The 21,580-nt window shown below is 42.7% G+C and overlaps 1 protein-coding gene across 10 annotated transcripts in view; it reads right to left on the reverse strand.

Moving 5' to 3' along the window:
- Window positions 1-16,261, reverse strand: part of CCDC141 (coiled-coil domain containing 141) — a 101,439-nt gene extending 85,178 nt beyond the window's left edge. For all 10 annotated transcript variants that reach the window (XM_035133974.3, XM_088676721.1, XM_088676736.1 and 7 more), the window contains exons 1-2: window positions 16,021-16,261; window positions 14,635-14,757 (exon numbers count right to left, since the gene is read on the reverse strand). In XM_035133974.3, the coding sequence (XP_034989865.3) occupies window positions 14,635-14,757; window positions 16,021-16,122 (225 nt within the window). In that variant the 5' untranslated portion in view covers window positions 16,123-16,261. The remainder of the gene's footprint in view (window positions 1-14,634; window positions 14,758-16,020) is intronic.
- Between the last annotated feature and the right edge of the window lie 5,319 nt (window positions 16,262-21,580).

Raw genomic sequence — 21,580 nt, forward strand, 5'->3', positions numbered from 1 at the left:
TTATTTAAAATGTATCTCTGGGTTATTTGTGGGACATAGGAATTCGTTCATTTCCCCAAAAAATATAGTCCGGCCCCCTACATGGCTGAAAAAGGTTGCTGAACTCTGGTGTTGACCCTCCAATTGTCCATATTTTCCAGGCTTAGTCTTGGATTTACAGAAGCCATCCTGGTTTCTGATTTGATCCCAGAAGGTCCCGTTTTCCCTTAGGATGTACCGATTTCCCATCAGAAAAATGTTGGAGGGTATGGTAGGTCATCCCTATTTTCTTCGGGAAAATTTTGGGGGGTTAATAGGGTTGCCATATTTTGAAGAGGGGGAAAAAAGAGGACACATTTGCCAACTGCTACTTTTAACTATGGATTGCTATGACAACTCTACCCATGAAAAAGAGGACATGTCCTGGAAAAAGAGGACATATGGCAACTTCAGACGACATCTGAAGGCAGTCCTGTATAAGGAAGTTTTTAAAAAAATGTTTAATGTTTCATTATGTTTTTATATATGTTGGAGGCTGCTCAGAGTGGCTGGGGCAACCCAGGCTGGATCTAGACACATCAAATGAGTGTTTCAGTTAAAGGCGTTGCAAACTTTGTGTGAGAAATCGGGTTAGCAAAAAAACGTAACTCCGCAGCGCCATCTGATGTCACAGTGTTAGAATGCATAAACAATGCATATAAAGCCTTTTGTCCTTTGCCAATGTAGCTGAGTCCCCAGTCAGATGGGCGAGGTATAAATAATAGAATTATTATTATTATTATTATTATTATTATTATTATTATTATTATTATTGAATAGGACGCCCCTGTTTTCATTGGAGAAATGTTGGAGGGTATGATATAAGCGCAAAGTACAAAGTCTCTGGAAATCATGAGAATTCATGCAAGCTTTGAACAGTCAGTTATTTTTCATTGTTGTTTAGTCGTTTAGTCGTGTCCGACTCTTCGTGACCCCATGGACCATAGCACGCTGTGCTTATTATTCCTTAAAGTGGGTATGAGCAATTTATTTGTTTTGAGAATGCAGGTATTATGTGATGTGTATATCACTCCCGAGTATGACACCACAAAAATATAAAGGCTGCCGTTTTTTGTTTTGTTTTTTCTTGTAGACTGTGCAGAACTTTGTACATATGTCTGCTTGTGTTATTGTTTTAAAGGAAAATCTCTCCTGTGACCTCTGTGACTGCCATAAGGCCTAATCTCTTTACATTTTTGTAAGGAAAATTGTTATGAACGGCCCCTCAGTCCTACCTGTGAGAACAAAAACAACTCAAAAAGGGCCTCTGTACTGTCCCCTGCTTTCCATCTCTTTCCCTCAGACTGTTCCTTCCCCATCACGGCACCTCCTCCCCCATTAGGTTTTCCACACACTCAACCCTGGAAAACATTTCGCTAGCATACATGTGCCAGTGACCACTGATAGGGTCTGGACTGCAATGGCTTAAAATATCTTTACAGTACAGAAGGCCATCAGGGGTCACATTGCACAGCGATAACATAAGCTCCATCACAAGGTCACTTGGAAGTTATCCTAAGAGATCGTTTCCCAGGTTCACTGTCTGATGCTGCAAGCCATTTTGTAATGGCTTGTACGACGAGAATTCAGTTTGCAAGCTGTGTGAAAACTCATTATCCTGGGCAAGCCAACTCGGTATGCAGTATTGCAGTGTGAGCACAGGTTAGGATTCCTTAAGCCTATTTATTTCATTCGAGTCCAAATTTAGGCCAAAATTGCATATGACACAACACCAACCTCCCTGCTTCCTCTCCGTCTCCCTTTCCCTCCCAGAAAGAACCAGCGACCTGCCGCTTCTGCTAGAAATACATAACTCAAGAGCAAATATGTTCAGAATGCATATTTAAATAAACATTTAGATCTGGAAATGGAGTGGAATGGCCCTGTGAGGGCACCAATGTGAAAGTCGCATGGATCTGAAATAGGCTGGTTTTGGTATCCCTACATTTGCCACACCTAACCACAGTAGATAGTTGTTAGTTGCACCGCCACAGAGAGTACATTTTATGTTATAACGGACACCTATCTACTATGTTTGAGGGCTGTTGCATCTATCAGGTGCTGCAAAGTAAAGTATATTCAGATTAAAAGTCTGCACTTTTCACCGCCCAGCATATTTGATGTTTTATCGTGTTTTTAATATTCTGTTGGGAGCCGCCCAGAGTGGCTGGGGAAACCCAGCCAGGTGGGCAGGGTATAAATTATTATTATTATTATTGGATATAGCAGTGCCTGTGACTGCCAGGGTGCCCACCAGTACCTGTTATGGCACCTGTGAAATACCTCAGTAAATATCCCCTCAAAAATAAGCTGTTCACAAGAGACTGTTTGTTTCTCTTGTTTTGTTCTTGTTTACAATCGGCTCAGCCTCTTCAGTATTGGACGTGCCCCCTTAAACATGCCCACTGGGTGCCACAATTCGATGTCCCCTCTCCCTCTTGTCCTGAACGGAGGAGAGGTGCAAAGAGCAGGAGGGGAGAAGCATGCCGTCGCCATTTTGTGTTTTCCTGCCCTTTCAGATGCGGCAGACACTTCGTGTTACGCCAATGCCCCGCGGCGGCCATTTTGTGGCATGTGCACAAGAGCCCAAAACATTTGGCAACCGCTGAGCTAGAGGTTTATAGCCAAACACCATCACTATGTAAAAATTACTCAGACTCCCTGGAATATATTTGAGACCTATATGGATGTGAGGGAATAAAATAACGTTATCTTAACATAATGGACACTTCCACTTCTATAATGGGGGTGGGGAGGGGAGACAGTGTTCCATCTTTTCTGTCACAACACAATGAATAAAGTGGAAGATGAACACCCTCGCCTGGAAATGCTAGGGACTGTACCTTGATATAGAATCGCAGAATTGTAGAGTTGGAAGGGACCCTGGGGGTCATCTAGTCCAACCCCTGCAATGCAGGGTATGTGTAAACTATGGCCCCTTCTCTGTTAAATGTGTATGTAATATATAGTCTCCGTGTTACATGTCCTTAGGCCAGCAGAAACTTTTTTTCCAATGACCACTTGAAAACTATAGGTGGTCTTGCTGGACCACCTAATAATCTTCCCCCTCTCCTTTAATACTAGCCTCATGGTCAAAACCTGTGCCGTATTATAAAAATCATGGCCCTTAAGCCTGGCTGCCAAGAAAGGCCACTGGTTAAAAAGGTGTGTGGGAGAGGGAAGAGAATGATTAAATGTATCAGCATTATATTATGATTATTATAGGCCCTAGGCCAGCGTTTTGCTAGGCTGGTCAAAATGGCTTAATCTTCCTTGTCAGGAAAAAAAAAGTCAACTGTGGGGCCCAGAAAAGATATTTCCAACTGTTCTTTGCACAGTCCACCTGAAAGGATTACCAGAGGTCCACAGACCTTGAGCTGAGAACCACTGCTACAAAAAAAAAAAAAGTATATGTATATGTTAAAAAAAAAAGTATATGTATATGTTACAATATTGTCTGATATTGCTTCAAACCATATAATCATATAACCATATAATCATTTGCTTTTCTTGCACTTGCCAAGATTCTTTGGAAAAACTGAACCTTAACTACACTTAATTCTCCTTTCTGCTTTGGGCTGCTTTCCAGAAGAGGGGCATTATGCTGTTATTAGCGTTTCCCGAACTGCTACTACAGCTACAGAGTACTAAAGATACTAAAACAAAACCCATTATTTTTATTTTATTGTGTAAATCCTCCCTTAAAAGGTTAGCAAAGGAAGTTTTATTGAGTTGCAAGCTGAACTCTGAGAAACACTTCCTTATGGCGATCACGGATTCTGTATACTGAAATAATATACTGAAATACAACTATACGAGAGAGAGAGAGAGAGAGAGAGAGAGAGAGAGAGAGAGAGAGAGAGAGAGAGAGAGAGAGAGAGAACAGATGCTGCGTAATTAACGTTTCTGTGCAGAAAGGGTGCTTGCAGCAGTGAAAATTAAGCATGTCTCTTGTTGCTTTCCCGAATCTAATTCGGAGTCCGTAGCTTCTCATGCTGATACATCCGTTTTAAATAAGGGATAAGATATCTAGTGGCTGAGATGTGGGGCCGATATCTGTATGCCACATCAAGCTTATTGCATCATTCACACTATCCATTTGCACACATGCTCGGCAGACTGCTCTCTCATATCACCCCTCTGCTAAATTCCTCTCCTAACTGAGCCCAGAGCAGTTTAAGTCTGCCTATACACCCCCCACACAGCCTTTCCCTGGGAGTCAGTTCCCACTGGACTCAGCAGGACTTACTTCTGAGAAGACATGCAATACAGTTGAGCTGTAAGCATTGCATTTATGTTAATGGGAATCTGCTCCTGCCGTAGAAGTGTATATAATGCCTGCATTTCATTCTGGAAGCAGAAACACGATGCACTTCTGTTGCTCAAGCCAATCAAGTCTGGCTTGGGTAGGGTTGCCCTATTTCAAAACGTGAAATTCCGGACACAAAAAAATCTTGAGCCTGGGCACGATTTCCAGTGGACAAATCTCGGACATAATCTGGGAAATCCCAGATGTACGGCAGCCGTAGGCTTTGGGGTGCATCGTGCATGAAACCCTGAATTATTATTTTATTATTTATTAAATTTGTACACTGCCCCTCGTCCGCAGATCTCAGGGTGGCTCACAACATAAAAGCGCAATATAAAAAATGTGAAATGCATAGTAAACATAAGAACAACAAAAACCCAATAATCCCTCCCCCCAACACATTAAAAAGGGCCCGGATTGAAGATTTATAATGAAATGAAAAAAGTGTTGAAAAACACCTCTATCAAGAAACCAGAAGCATTTTTACTTGGGATAGTTAGAGAGGAACTACCAAAAAAAGATATTATGATATTATGTTTTTTTCTGTATGCCACAACAGCAGCAAGGATTTTATTAGCTAAGAATTGGAAGAGTTAAGATTTACCTACAGTGGATGATTGGCAGATGAAGATGATTGAATTTATGGAACTGGCCGAACTGGCCGGGAGACTTCGTGACCAGAGGGAGGAGTCAGTGGAAGAAGATTGGAAGAAATTTAAAGTTTATTTAAGAAATAATTGCAATATTGGAAATGTTTAAGATAAGATTTGGAAGTACAGGGAGGTTGTAGAGGAGGATTTGTAGTTAGATATAAGGGTAAAATAAGAATTGAATGTTGTTAAAGAATTAATATGAGGTGAATTTTTTTTTGTTAAGGTAAAAATAAGATTATTGAAATATGATATAGAAATTGGTTATTTAAGGTAATAATAAGATGATTGAAGTATGATATAGAAATTACTAAGGATGATATACAATGAAAAGCAGAAAGGAGGGACTTGAGGAAGTCAACAATGTTAGGACACATGAGTGATAAATATGGTTGTTGTTTTTCTTTTTGTATTTTGTACTTTTGTGTTTTATCTGATTTTTTTTGTATTTTTGTTTTATATGTTTTTTCTCAGTTTTATAAAATCAATAAATATGTTTTTTGGGGGAAGGGCCCAGATTGGGCCCTTTCTGGCTACTGACCAGCTTAGGATCCAGTGGGATGGATGCAGGGCCGTCTTAAGCACCCCTGGTGCTGTGGTGCGCCGGATCCCTCCGGCGCCCTCCCGCCCCGTTTCCCAGCGCGGTGGGCGGGCGCAGCGTGGCTGCCACAGGTGCTGCTGCGCGGCGGACCGGCGGGCCGGCACAGCGCGGTTGCTGTGGGCGCAGCTGCGCGGCGGACCGGCTGGCCAGCGGGCGGGCGCAGCTCGCGGCGCCCTCCTGGTGGGCCAGCGCCGTGGTGCCCTGCGCCACCCAACCTGGCCGTAGGGCCGGCCCTGGATGGATGCATGACTGGCTCAGCTCTGGCCCTGTTCCACCCCATTGCGGGTGGTAGCCTAGCAACAGCTAGGATAGCCAAGCCCAGCACATAAGGGTGGAAGCAAGCCTCCGCCACAGCCTAACCTGTTCTCCCCACTCCTCTGGCAGCATGGATTGAGGGATAAGATTGTTCTGCTTGTATTTGTTATTTCTGGGTAAGAAAGATGGTCCACTGTCTGTGGCATCATGCCTCTGAGTACCAGTCGCCAGAAACTACAGGAGGGGAGAATGTTGTTGTTTGAAGGCTTCTCACAGACATCTGCCCGACCATTGGGAGAACAGGGTGCTGGACCGGATAGGACATTGGCCTGGTCCAGCAAGCTCATCTTACATTCTTACGAAGTTAACAGCAGAAACAAAATCAGGAGCAAGGATTTCCTTTATAGCAATCTCTTTGTGAAATGAAACATTCTTACATAACCTCACAATAAAGGTCATTCTTATAAATTGTGTCCTCCCTGAAAGAGGGCATGTGTTGCAGTGAGACCTGGAGACTGACCTCCTGGTTGTGGGTGGGTCTATTGGATAGCCACAACACCCGATTGGTAGGTCCCTCGTTGCTGGGTTTAATCTGGCCAATCAGGTGCAGTCTAAATGGATCAAGGGACCTATATAAACCCATGCACGTGCCCCAGAGCTTCCTCTTTCGGCTCATGCATCGGAACACCTGCTCACCTCTCCCTAATTTTAGGGCATTTTTGCGATGGACCTTGCTATGCCATCATGTGTCGTCTGTCGTTGGGACAGGGGCACGGCAGGAATTTTCCCCACTCGGCTGATTGGCTGTTGCCATTTGGGTTTCGCCTGCCGTGTAGCAATTCGTCACAACTTGTAAGGTTGTGGATAGGCACTGGTTCGTGTGATAGGATGGGAGAATGGTCTCACCATCCCTATGTGAAGGGTATTCCGTTAAAGGAATTCAGGGACTCAACTTGGTTTGGTCAACCCCCGAAAGGGGGTTGTGCCCGTGCCTGAGTCCAGGGGAGCATCTGGGGAGTGAACAGAGTCTGATCCCAGGCTTTTCACCTGCCTCAGGTGTTCACCCTTGGCTGACGTATGATAGAGTTCTGGGTCAGCGCTGCCTGCAAGGGTGTTGGGAGCTAGTCGAACCAGAACCTATGCAACCACTTACTTTTCTGTAATCAATAAAGTTGCGGCCTAAATTCTGCCAAAAAACAAAACTAAAATTTGAGTCAAATGTGTCTTTATTTAGGGGGGAGGTCTCTGGTTCTGAACACGCAGCTGTAAGAGCCCTTCATGCTGCTGACAAAACCATCCCATAATGGGGAGAAAACCCAGACTTTTAGCTTTAGTGGCACTGTGAAGCACCTCTATAATTAATATATGGAAATAAACTTAAGCACCAAGATTAACAGATAATATACCAAGAGCCAAAAAATTCATTTAAAAGAAATTAAGGTGACAACTCAAAGGTTAGAACTACTGGGAGGCCAAATATTCCTTTTTTAAAAAAAGGCAACAATTCAAAATTATAAATGCCGAACAGAAATATTTTCCCCTTGAATATTTGCATATAAATTACTGATTTTCAATTTCAATGGAGCAAATAAAGTAATTAAGAGCTATCAACATGCATCTCAAAGAATGAAGACCAATTTTATGTCTGTCTACCTCTTTCTTTCTTTCTTTCTTTCTTTTTAGAAAAGTTAGCTCTGCATAGTTCCAGGTTCTCCAGTACATTTCGCTGTGACCTTTATTATGACAAAGAACAGGACTTTGGCAAGCGATCAAGAATGTACGGATGCATCCACATAGATCTTCCAGAGGTTGGTCCAGATTAATCACAGAGCAGGAAGTACAAGAAACAGCTTTCAAAGAACACCTCAGTGATGGCTGGCACGGTTCTAGTATTAAAGGTACATGTTTCATATCAATGCACCTGTAAAGTATTCTTACAGGGGATCAGATCATCATAAGAGTTTATTTCTCAGAACTGCCTGTGTCTGTTACGACACAAAACCATTGTGAAATGAAAGAGAAAACACAGAGAAAGTTGCAGCATAATCCCATGCATGTCGGTTCAAAGAAGTAAGCCCCAACAAGTCCAATGGGACTTACTCCCAGGTAAGTGTCTAGAATGTTGCAGCTTTAAGTTATTCTTAAGTCTGATGGAGCTCAATGGGAGAAGATAGCAACCACTAACTTAAAAGCCATTGTTTTCAAAGGGACGAAAGCATAACTCTCTCTGGAGCCAAATGTCTTCCTCTCCCCTGTCACAGCCCAGTTCAAGAATATGAATCTAAGGTGGGCAAGCTACAAAGTAGGACGTTTTTGTATTAACTTCTTCTTACTTTATCTACAGTAAATGTGGTGTGCTACCCAGACAAAATTAAGCACATTGAAGCCCCTTACTTCATTCACTGAAATATGATAAATTCGATGAAATTCAGACATATTTCAGTGCATCTGTGAAAATCATTCAATTAAGGGGACCTGGACTGCAAACCTGGGTGTAAGACTCATTAGCTACAGAGGGACTTACTTCTGAGTAAAGGTGCGCAGGTTTGTTCTCCACAACTGTTTCACTTTGGCTGGGCTGCTGTAGTGGTTATTACTGCAGTATCTGTGCTATGGCTACTGCAGTATTTGTTTGTTTAACTATCTGTCCAGTGTGCCTTACTAAAGAAATATCAAAAACACTAAAATGAATCAAACAAAAATAGGATAGCATGAAATGACTGAGCATAAAACAAGCTAAGTGGCAGCCAATGAAGCAGTTTTAAAACATTTACCACAAGCTCCAGAAGGACTGCCCAAATAGAATTTTCTTTGTGATTCTCTCTCCCTCTCCCTCTCCCTCTCCCTCTCCCTCTCCCTCTCCAAAAGGCATAGAGTCAGCCATACAAACCCCATCAAGGAGTGGAACTCCTTAACATAGCCACATACCTTCCCACATACTACAAAGGACAATCAGGACACGGCTGTTTCGGTGCCAAGCTCGTATGGGAGCCAGGTGACTTGCACAATAGCATGGCCTTCCAAAATGGGGCGCCTTTGGGGGCCATGTTATTGTGGGAGCAGAAACAGGACATCCTGGGGTCCAATCAGAAGCTGGGATGGCTTTTGTAGTACCAGGATGTCCCGTTTAAAGCAGGACAGTTGAGGGGTATTTAGGAGATCCTCCTATCTCTTCTAATCTAGTTATAGGGAAAGAAGGGATTTAGAGCTAGGTCTTCACGGAGGATCTCACTGCTCCATGGAAGTTCATATAGGAGAAGCTTAGAGATGGGGGAAGAAATCAACGTGGTTCACATTTAAAGATGAATTTACCTAATTTGCACTTTGAAAAAGCAGTATGTGAATCAAAACACAGCTGCCCATTTGAAATCTTACACTTTGCCAAATTTTGCAATGCTACTTCTCCAGCAAAGCAATCTGTGCAAAAATGTATACAGTATACTGAAGTGTGCATATAAATTCACATAGAAGTGAAAAAAGTCCAATACACTATAATGGTATCTCGGTTTAAGAACAGTCCTGTTTAAGAAAGATTTGGTTTACAAACTCCACAAAGGGGTTATACGCTTCCTATTACAGGGGAGAGATCAGGAGCGTACCAGGACAGTAGCTGAGTTCCTCTATTTGATCTTTTGCCGCCAAAGTACATTACAGGATCCTGCCCCTGTTGGAGACCCACTGAGGTGAAACAGATTGCTGGCCTCCCCTCCCTTTGGCGAGTGTTTGTACTGATGGGTTGGTGACGGGATCGCACTGGACTCTTTTGTTTGTTTGTTTGTTTTTAAATGTTTGTAAATGATGCCAATAAAGGTTTGGAAACTCTGCAAACTCCGCAAAACCAGAAGTGGTGTCCCAGTTTGCGAACTTTACCTCAGTCTAAGAACGGAATCCAAATGGTGGAAGGGCACCGGTGGCAGGAGGCCTCATTAGGGAAAGTGTGCCTCGGTTTAAGAACGGTTTCGGTTTAAAAACGGCTTTCCGGAACAGATTAAGTTCGTAAACCAAGGTACCACTATATAGTATTGTGTTATTATATATTAAAACGCCTTGTTTTAAAAACTCCTAGGATGAAAGGTGGTATAGACAATTAATTAATAATTATATATATGAGGAAATTGCTTTGTAAAAATGTGTGTATTGGGGGGATCTCATACAAAAGATGTGTGTGTTCAGAGAAACCTGCCCTAAAATGGTGATGAATTTTCACAAGGACTACAATCTCAAACTGATGTGGGAATATGGGGATATGATGCTAAGATTGGAAAAAAGTGGGAAGCTGGGAAAAACCAAAATTGGCAGATTTGCTTATCCCTAGAGAAGATGTTCCCCAAGGTAATCAGAACTCAGGGCATTTAAAAAATATATATAACCATTTTTATGCTTTTATGCTTCTGGTGCTTTTCTGCAGAGTACTTTTCTATGATTAAAATCACACTGATATACAACTAGACTGCTCACACAAATACCACAAAGATAGGCACAGCAGACAAACCATAATCTTCAAAATCATTGTCTACATGGCAAGGCAAAGGCCTGTCCAACATAAAAAGACCTTCTTTAAACTGGAAGAAGACACCCAGAGAGTGGGCAAGCTTTTCCACAATATTGGTGCTCTCTCTTATTACTACCAACCATACCTCCACCCTAGCTTTGACACAGAAGATACTTTGGTTTCTCTTCAGGTCTTCCCCTAGCTTTGACACAGAGGAAGGTCCCTCCTTCTGAATTTAGGCATGGGCAGCTTGGTATGGGAGGAAGCAGCCCTTCAGACACCTAAAGCCCAAACCATTTAGGGCTTAAAAATCATCAACACTTGTGCCCAGAAACAAATTGGCAACCAGTGCAGGCCTGCAGGATAGGTCTGATGTGGTCCTATGGGCATATACCCACTCGCTTCCATATTCTGGGCCAACTGTATCTTCTGAAGACCACATGTAGAATTCATTGCAGTAATCCAATTTCAGCGTAACTAAGGTATATGTTCCTCTGGTCATTTGGGGCATTAAATGTCACAAGCATCACGTTGAATGGTGCCTAGAAAAACAAACAAACTTGGGAACAAAATTCTATCAGAGCCAGTGTTGTATGGTTCCATTGGTATTCTCCTTCTAAAAGTGGGTTGCTGGGTTCTGAATGAATTGCAATTTTCAGGCAGGCTTCAATAGCAGCTCGACATAGAACACATTACAGTGGAACCTCGGTTTATGAACACCTCGGTTTACGAATTTTCGCTTTACGAACACCGCGGACCCATCTGGAACGGATTAATTCACTTTCCATTACTTTCAATGGGAAAGTTCACTTCAGTTTATGAATGCTTTAGTTCATGAACATACTTCCGGAACCAATTACACCCATGCTTCAGGTTAAGTACGCTTCAGGTTGAGTACTCCGCGGACCCGTCTGGAATGGATTAATCCACTTTCGATTACTTTCAACGGGAAAGTTCGCTTCAGTTTATGAACGCTTCAGTTTAAGTACTCCGTGGACCGTCTGGAACAGATTAATCCACTTTCCATTACTTTCAATGGGAAAGTTTGCTTCAGGTTAAGTACACTTCAGTTTATGAACAGACTTCCGGAACCAATTGTGTTCATAAACCGAGGTACCACTGTACATTAGTTCTTCCTGGGGGGGGGGGCACCAAGGTCAAGTCACTCCTCAACAGAAGGACAGCAGCCTGGCACACCATCAAAAGTTGGTGAAAAGTGCCCTGACTATGGTGCTACCTGGAATCCCAGCAGCAAGGCTAAGTGCAAGAACATCTCCAAACCCTCAAGTACAATCCTACAGAGATAAGGTGAACCACAAAACCCTAAATTAAATCAGGCCACCCACCATTAACATCTTCATTTTTTTTCTGAGCTGAGCTTTAGTTTGTTCATCCCCACCCAATCCACCACTGGGTGCTTCCTGACTGTTTTCGGGCAGAATTCAATCGCAGACCAGCAAATTCAGGTTGCACAATTCTCTTTGACTGGGAGGACTTATGCAACAAACCCACTTCTCCAAAAGGTCAGACTTTCATTAAAGACTTTCATAGCCGGAAGGAAGGAGACAGGAAAATGTGCTGGGAAGTCAGGCATAACAATTGATTAACTCTATGTTGTATAACCAGGGCTCCCCCCCCCCCAGCTGGAGCTCAGCTCCGGCACCTCTCAGGTGCGCACCATTGTCATTCGAGGAAAACAAGGGAGAAGTTCATGGTGAGCTCTGGCACCTCTTTTTCTAGAAAAAATAGCACTGTGTATAACCTCTCCACAAACAAATCAGAACAAATCCTTGCTAAATAGCCAGCATTGCCTAATCTTCCTGCGAACAAATCAGAATGAATGCTCAATAAATAGGTTGGGTGACATTCAACTAAGTTTGACTCATAGTAGGCCCATTGAAAATAATAACAAGTTAGTCATGTTCATCAATTGCAATAGGTCCACCCTGAATAAAATCTAGTTTATCGCCTGTTCTCTGTTAAACCCATCTGTTAAAGGCGTTCACTGCCTCACCTAGCTTTGTTGAAAAGGAGAAATAAAAATGACCATTCTCAGAATACTGACAGTACCTCAAATCTCCTGGTGTCAATACAGTGGTACCTCGACTTACGAATGACTCGACAACTGAATTTTTTGACTTACAAATGGGGGTAATGGCCACGTGCTTACAAATGTCTCGACATCCGGAAAAAAACCACGGTGGTTTTAGATAGGGATTTTTCGACTTAGGAATTTTTAGATAGGGTTGCTTCAACTTACAAATTTTTCCATTTCCAATGCATTCCTATGGGAAATCGCGTTTCCAATGGCATTTTTCAACTTACGAAGGTGCCTTCGGATTAAATTCGTAAGTTGAGGCACCACAGTAGATGTTAACTGTCATCAAAATAATATTCATTCCAGTATCTTCACTTACAATCATCAATGTTATCTTCAATTACAGTACAGTCGTACCTTGGATCCCGAACACCTTGCAAGTCAAACATTTTGGCTCCCAAACACCACAAACCTGGAAGTGAGTGTTCCAGTTTGCGAACGTTCTTTGGAACCTGTCAGGGGACCTTCCTACAGGGAACCTCCCCCCATCCTGTTGACCAGCTCTTTGCCTCGTGAGAGTAGCAGCAGTGGGTCAGGTGGGGGGAATGAGGAAGTTAGCGGTATGGAGGAGGCAAGGCTCAGTGATGTTGGAGAGCCTTATATATTCCACCAACACTATATGTAGGCTGTGGCGACCATTTATTTTATTTTATTTTAAATATCAGCACAGCTTAATACGGTACAAAAATAATAAATAAATGGCCATGACTTGTATATGTACCAAAATTTAAAATATACTGTTTGAGCCTCTAGTGCATTAAAAAGTAATCTGCACAAAAAACAAATGACTCTTCCCTCAGAATACCCATGCGGTTCTGTGACGGCTTATCTGATTAATGGTGCTGCCTAGAAAACAGGAGCTATATAAATGCCTTTGTTTACTGTAGAGCCATTAATGACTTATTTCCTTTCCTTTTCTACAAAGATGCTGGCAATTGTGGATAGATAGATAACGACCAACATTTGGGATTCAAAACACTCTTCCACCTACACACGCACCTTCCAGACATCCATGCAATAAAGAGAGGCCTCCTTTCAACCTTTTCCTGTTTCCAGCAGTGGGCATAGCTGCCAAGTTTTCCCTTTTCTCGCGAGGAAGCCTATTCAGCATAAGGGAAAATCCCTTAAAAAAAGGGATAACTTGGCAGCTATGGCAGTGGGTCACTGGACTTATGTTACCTTCCTCACTTGCACTGATTGGTGGGGGTGGGGGTGGGCTCCTTACCATCAGCCCACTAGGGAACACTGCAACATTGTGCTTAAGAGTAAGCTCTGGTTCATTCGTAGTCGTATTGTCTTACGGCAGCCATTACAGTTAGTAGCTATAAGGAACGCTCTTGACAATCCTGTGCTCATCTGCTCCATGCTTGCAGTCAATTCTATGCCTGGCGGCAGTAGCTGCCAGTTGCCAGATTAAGCTTTGGCATGCCACGCACAATAACAACTTTCATTAAAATTTGCCATGACACACTGAAGGTTAAATCCTGCATGTGGTTAAATCCTGCATGTCATAGCAAAGGCATGTAGGAAGCAAGCCATGGGCAAGCAAAGAACAACTCGTGGCTGTATTATTACATGCAACAAGGATGGGTGTCTTATTACATGCAACAAGGATGGAGTCATTTCTTGCTTGCTTTTGTGAGGCTTCTTTTAGCAACCCTTAGGAACTCTGCCACAAGGATTGTTTGGGACATAGCTGCCAAGATTCCCGTTTTCCCCGGGAAATCCCCGTTTTCCCAGCTGTTCCTAGCTGAAAAATTTTTTTTGTTTTTTCCCGGTTTATTCTGGCACGGCAGCCATTTTGGAACTGGGCAAAGCAGCATCAAAAGTCACTTCTGAGCATGCTCCACCCAGTTCCAAAATGGCGGCAGCGCTACTTCCGGTCTGCTATTTCCGGCCCGGTCCCTTATTTCTCTGACAGCAACTTGGCAGGTATGGTTTGGGATGAAACGTTCCTACAAAGCATTAAGTCAGGCACCCCCAAACTTTGGCCTTCCAGATGTTTTGGACTACAATTCCCATCTTCCCCAACCACTGGTCCTGTTAGCTAGGGATCATGGGAATTGTAGCCAAAACATCTGGAGGGCCGCAGTTTGGGGATGCCTGCGTTAAGTGGTCTGAGGACCGGCGCTCAACAGTCATTTACAACTTTCAGAACAAGGCTACAATGCGACCTGTAATCATTCAGAAAGTTCATGTCGCATGTCTTACCTTAAGCTTCGCCAGGAGAAGTTCATGATCTTGTAGTAACTTTTTGGTCTCTTCTTGATTGCTGCCGATTTCTAATAAATTTGGTACTGATTCAGCCAGCTGGAGCTGCACCCAATCACCACACTAAAAACGCAAACAGATACATTGTCCTAAGTACAATTTCTCCAAATATTTGTATGACGTGTCTGTGTGTGCATGATCCAACTCAAAAACTAACGGTCAAGCACTTAGTAAAGTCTAGTCTTTTGATTTAATTAGAGCTCACAAGCCATTGCATGAATTAAACCAGGCATCCCCAAACTCAGCCCTCCAGATGTTTTGGGACTACAACTCCCATCATCCCAAGCTAACAGGACCAGTGGTCAGGGATGATGGGAGTTGTAGTCCCAAAACATCTGGAGGGCCAAGTTTGGGGTGCCTGATTTAATTCATGCAATGGCTTGTGAGCTCTACTGAACCACATTTTAGGAGAGGAAGCATGCAACATCCTCTCTGCCCCTCAAATGGCCATAGCTCCAGCATCAGCTGTGTATGCAGAAGGCTCAATCCCTGACATCTCTAGGTAGCACTGGAGATGTCCCCAGTCTGAAAACCTGGAGAGACTGTGCAGACCAGCCTTTTTCAATCTTTGGTCCCCAGATGTTGTTGGACTATAACTCCCATCATCCCTGACCACTGGTCCAGCTAGCTAGGAATGACGGGAGTTGTAGTCCAACAACATCTGGGGACCCAAGTTTGAGAAAGGCTGGTGTAGACAACACTGAACTAGATGGACCAATAGTCTGACTCGGTGTACAACTGCTTCCTGTATTCCTATATTGTTGAATTACTTGTGTTGAAAATGGCGGTGCGCTTCAGTGTGAAGCTAAATGGTTCAAGTAAAGATTTTTCAGTATGTGCAACATAGGGGCATTGATTATTTGCCTATGCATTAACATTAGAACAATTCCTTCAAAGAATTTCCTCCGACCAAGTCAGATCAAATGCACTTTGTATATTCTGCATGCAATCTTTAAATAATACAAGAAAACAAAACAAAATCAGAGTCCCATATTTCAACTCAATACAGTTACAAATCAATAAAGATTGCCCTGGTTATGTTACCAGGCTGTTTGTTTAATTCGTTTTAATTTAAAGTTCTGTTTTCTTCAAATGAAGAATATACACTTTCTTCAAGACTATTTCAGTGATGCTTACTTTATGCACAAAAAATTAGAAACCTTCCCTCTCCCATCCTTTGTAATGAAAAATAAAGCTTCTTGATTGGGATTGCGTGTGCAGCACACTCCCCTGTGTCAACCACTTTGCGTAGAAATCAAAGCTGAAATGATCAGACTCTGAGCTAGTCAATGGTGCTGAGCTATAAGCACAAGTGTTTAAGTTTACCTTCAATATAGCTATGATGATTTTGCAGTCTCCAGCCTGAACCAGAACCGAACTAACGGTTGTTGTGGAAGGTGGGCCGTCAGAACTGCCATTGCTTGACATGATGTTGCTGTAGTAGCAGAACCGGGCTTCATGCAAAAAGGTTCCGTCTCTGGAGCTGTGTGAATCGGCTGGTCATTCCGAAAGGCCAACGAACAGGGGTACTTGGCTTCATTCCGCAAAAGAGCTCAGCTAACACCGATTGCTCTGCCAAAAGGAAAGAACACGAGGTTAAAAATAGACGCCCCCATTGAGTTTATCTTTCTTGAGAGAGGCGGGGGGGGGGAGAGGTGACACACCCCTAGTTTCGTAGCTTTAAACTGCTGTTGCTGTCTGGCCCCTATAAATACCGTGCCAGTCTTAGAAAATGCCTTGTAAGACTCTGACATCCTCTGTTTGCTAGTAATGAAGTGCTACACACACAATAAAAGAAAGAAAAATAGCTTTCTCCAAGTACGTAATAACTACTGTGCCTTAGGCCTTATGCCTCAGACCAAACAATAATCCGAGTGTGATAAAATCTTCAAACAATGTCCATATATAAGTATGTGTGTATATATGTGTGTGTGTGTGAGAGAGAGAGAGAGAGAGAGAGAGAGAGAGAGAGAGTTTTCTTGCTTTGTAAAATGTTATCTGTTTTATAGTTTTGATGTAAACTGCACTGGTATTACTCTTAGTAATGCAGAGCAGGCAAGAAATAGATTAAATAACTACATAAATAATCAAACATCACCCTGTCCTGCAATAAAAACAACAACAACAACAACCTGGGAATAACATAAATGCCCTATGGCAGATATACCTTTGAGACCAAAGAGTTTGGATCCGAAAGAGACATTCTAAATCATAGAGTTGGAAGGGACCATGAGGGTCATCTAGTCCAACCCCCTGCAATGCAGGAATCTTTTGCCCAACATGGGGCTCAAATCCACAACCCTGAGATTAAGGCATTTAGTGTAATTTTATCAACGATGGGGAAGAGAGGAGATAACTATGGTTCCCTTAGCCCAGCTTCAGACCAGGAGCGATTATTTATCAGCGTTACCTAGATCTTTGTTTATTATGAGCATTACACAAAAAAGAAAACCAAAAATCCCACAACAAATACTCTTAAAAGGCGCTTCTTCTTTGTTCTTAAGAGTTTAATTCTGAATATATCCTCCATCACACCTCAGAAAGTTGTGGTGATTCTCCCCATGTGTGCAAACACAACCATCTCCCCCCACCTCCTGAAAATGGTGACCCTGAATTTTATTGTATAGGTTTTATAAACTGCCTCAAGATGCTTTCATACTAGGCTGAGTATGCACGTTTTAAATAAATAATCCTTTGTTGTAAATTGTTGATGCTCACTCAGCGCTTCACTTCCTAGCAAGTAACTCCTGTATTTCCTGAAATAATAATATAATAATAATTTATTATTTATACCCTGCCCATCTGGCTGGGTTTCCCCAGCCACTCTGGGCAACTCCCAAACAGAATAATACTAATAAAGTGATAAAGCATCAAACATTTAAAACTTCCCTAAACAGAGCTGCCTTCAGATGTCTTCTAAAAGTCAGATAGTTGTTTATTTCCTTGACATTGAAGGGAGGGTGTTCCACAGGGCAGGCGCCACTACAGAGAAGGCCCTCTGCCTGATTCCCTGTAGCTTCACTTCCTGCAGTGAGGCAACTGCCAGAAGGCCCTTGGAGCTGGACCTCAGTGTCCCGGCTGAACGATGGGGGTGGAGAGACCAGGTCATGCTCAGAGTAGACCCACTGAAATCAATGGGTCTTCTCTGGGGATTGCTAGCCTTGGCAATCATCTCCTGAGTTGTGTACCTGCTCAGGGCTGACCCTTCAATTTCGATGAATCTTTTATTCTTCATTTACTTTTTTTAAAAATTTGCAACTGCAGTGATTCAAATACATAACTTTTAATAATAATAATGAATGGTTAAAGCCTGTATTCAGAACACACAAATACTTCCGCGTATGACAGAGCACGACTGAATTTATGAGACGTCTCTTTATCAAGGTGTTTCAAAGGGGCATGCACAGCTCATTGGAATGAAACACTGTGCAAGGAAGAACATTTATTCAGCGCAGGGGGAAATCACAGACAGTGTTTTAACCATGCCACGGGGTCAGTACATTAAATCTATTGCTAGAAACACAAAGCATGCCAGAAACAGCCTGCGGTATGAGGCAACAGCTGTCTTGATTCTCAGCGACAGGACAGCTGAGAAAGTGAGACTGGCGTTTAAGGCCGCAGGTCACTTGTCAGATGACAGCGTGCACATCGAAGAAGCCCCATGCCCCATCAGGGGCATGTATATATGTACATAGATCAATCACACATTTTGGTGACTTATAAGAAAACCTATGTTAGACACCCCGACCCTGCAGGCACTGAATGGGATTGGAATCTGCAGCTCACCTGCTAATACTCCTGTTTATTATTTAATAGTTGTGTGTTGCCCTTCATACAAATATATTCCAGGGTTTTTTAAAACTTCAGGTCAATGTCAACGCAGATTGGCCATCACGGTCAGGACTTGTCATAATCTCCTTAAATGCAAGGCTTTTCGATGGAGCAAGTCTACATAGCCAGTTACCAGTTATCAAGGGCACAAGAATAAACTAAGTGCAGAGAAATCAAACAAGTGCATGTGTGAATCATCCATTTGTGAGTAGCAGCTGAGGGGACGAACTCGCTGCCGTGAAAAGAAATGTGTACGAGAAGACGGAAAGCAAAATTTAATTTCTGTCTATGTGTCTGTGATTTGATTGATGCTTTTGCAAGAGCAGGTGGTCCATGTGTGAGCCAGCCCTTCCTTTAAAGAAGGGATGGGGGATCTGTAGCCCTCTAGATGTTGCTGTGCTGTCATGCCTGACCATTGGCCACATTGGCTGGTGCTGATGAGAGTTGAAGTTAACATCATTTAGACAGCCCATGTTTTAAAGCCATTATCATCTATAACGTCTAATTTATTGCAGGGAAAGGTGATGTTAGATACCACAATTGTTCTAGCTCTACTACGTATTGAACTGGGAAAGAGCTGGTGCTGAGAAGTGCTTAAAAGCATGAAATCGCCACTGGGTTGTTTCCAATGGTTGTGCTAATGGGAGGTGGTTTAAGCAACTGATTCTTCTTTTCCTATTATGCTCTGCAGCTCCTGAAAAGCCTCTGTGGACTGTAAGGGGGCTCAACCTGACTTGCCCTTGCCCCACCGCTTTCCCCTGGGGAACTTTACTACTGAATCAGAGCAAACAACTGTTGAGTTTTCTCTGGATTGACATTTGCTCTGGTTTATTACTAAAGAGCAGGTTTTCCCACGGAATGGGGCAAGGCAAGAGCAAAAATGCTTTGACCCACGCCTAGGAAGCACGGGAACAAGCCATGCGTATTTCTAATACAAATAAGATGGCCTTGTATGTGTATGTGTATGTAGGCATTTAGTCCACCACCTAGTCCAGGCATCTGTTCAAAGCTTCTGCAGCCTCTCCTGATTTGACTGCTGCAGAAAAACAGAGCTGGGTATCATCGCCAGTGGTGGACCTACATTTTGGGGGCTCTGAAGCTTGGACTGTTATGGGGTCCCTTCACAACCAGCAATGAGGTCTGTGTAACCACTGTTATCGTCTTCAATGGGGTTGTTCCACAACAGAACACCACATTTAATAATAATAATAATAATAATCATCATCATCATAATGACTATTGCATCTCAGATTTTGGTTGAAACTGCATGTCAAAGTCACTGGTGTGAATAAAAACATCGCAGGCCTTCTAGTTTTTGACTTGTGCATCTCAAATTGGGTTTACTGGACCCCAGTGTTTTAAGCAATGTGGATTAAAGTAATTTCTGGGGCCCCTCCAGGATTAGGGGCCCTGAACCTTAAACTTCATTAGTTTCATAGCACATCCACCATGGGCCATGATCATTGCTCTAAATCTTCTAAAGACCACTATTTATGACATAGGATTCCTATAGTGCTTATGAAGAAGCAACAGAGGTTAGACAAGGTGGTCAATGCAAGTTCATCTGATAAGTAGCGTACTCCCAAAAAATAACCCAGGCGTGAAACTATGACCTAAAAACAGATGTGAAAGCAAAAAGAGAATCTGATCAGGTTCTATACTGCTGGAACTCTGGACCAAATATTTCAGCCTCTCAGTAAATAACCATGAACCGGTCTTGGGAAAATGTAGTTCAAGAAATATGCAAGACTTAAGCCAACTACAAGGCAGCCTCTCTTGAACAGCATGACTCAAAGAACCAACAAGGAAGCCAAACATTTGACTGGCATCAAAGCCTCCCCTCAAGAAGGTTGTGTGCAGTAAGATAAACAATCCGTAAAGGGACTCATGTAAAGGGGAAAATAATGATTATACCAAAAAGTACAGTAAAAAGGAAGCAATGGATAAGAGTAATAAAACTTCCAAAATGCAATCCATTTGGGAGCCTGTACTAACACCCTAGTATTGTACATCCAAAAAACAGAGTTGATTCCTTCAGGACATTCTATATAACCGTATACAGTGGTACCTCTACTTACGAATGACTCGACTTACGAATTTTTCTACTTACGAATGGCGCTCCGTCCGCCATATTGGATGCTGTTTAGATAGGATATTTTCTACTTACGAATTTTTAGATAGGGTTGCTTCGACTTACGAATTTTTTCTCCCAATGCATTCCTATGGGATTCGACTTACAATTTTTTTCAACTTATGAATGTGCATTCAGAACGCATTAAATTCGTAAGCAGCGGTACCACTGTAATGCTACAACTGGTATAACCCCTGATTTGCATGCAGAGTGTCCCAGGTTCAATCCCCAGCATCTCCTGTGTTCTGTGGACAATCTGATTGACATTTCTGCTATATACATATTTAGCCTGGCTCTGCAGGTCACACCAGAGCAGTCTTGAGCAGGTCGGGCACCCTGGCGCCGAGGGACGGAAATCGCTCCGGCGCCCCCGCCCTTGCAGGGTGTAGCATGGTTTCCGCGCGGCTTTGCCACCGGGGCTCTACCTAGAGCTGGCCCTGGGTCACACTGTTACCCAGCCATCTCAGGTTCAGAAATGAGGCTAGTTCAAGTCAATGAGATAACAGCGCTCTTACTCTTAAAATAATGCATTTTGAACTTCGTTTTCATGAATGTACACATTTTAATACATAGTTTTACCCTTGTGCATATGCATTTTGTAAACATTGCTCGGCTAGAGAAAGGCACTGAACAATTCAGAGAAATGTGAATTCAAAGGATGGTTGTGTTCTGGTTTGTGTAATGTTTCAGAAAGTGAAAATAAGGTAGGCTCATTTTTACTGTGTACTGAATTTAATTTCAGTTCCTAAATTTCAGCCGAATCCCTCATCTCTACATTCAAAGATCATCCAGCTTGTAATGTGTAAGCTTACATGCTATTAGAGGGAATAGAAAAATTGAAAAAAGCACGAAGAACTGTAGAAACCTTGTTAACTGCCCATTTAGAGCACTAAAACAACATTGTTCCATTCTTTGAGCTAACCA

Source organism: Zootoca vivipara, chromosome 1 (genome assembly GCF_965207765.1).
Source record: "Zootoca vivipara chromosome 1, rZooViv2.hap1.1, whole genome shotgun sequence".
NCBI lineage: Eukaryota > Metazoa > Chordata > Lepidosauria > Squamata > Lacertidae > Zootoca > Zootoca vivipara.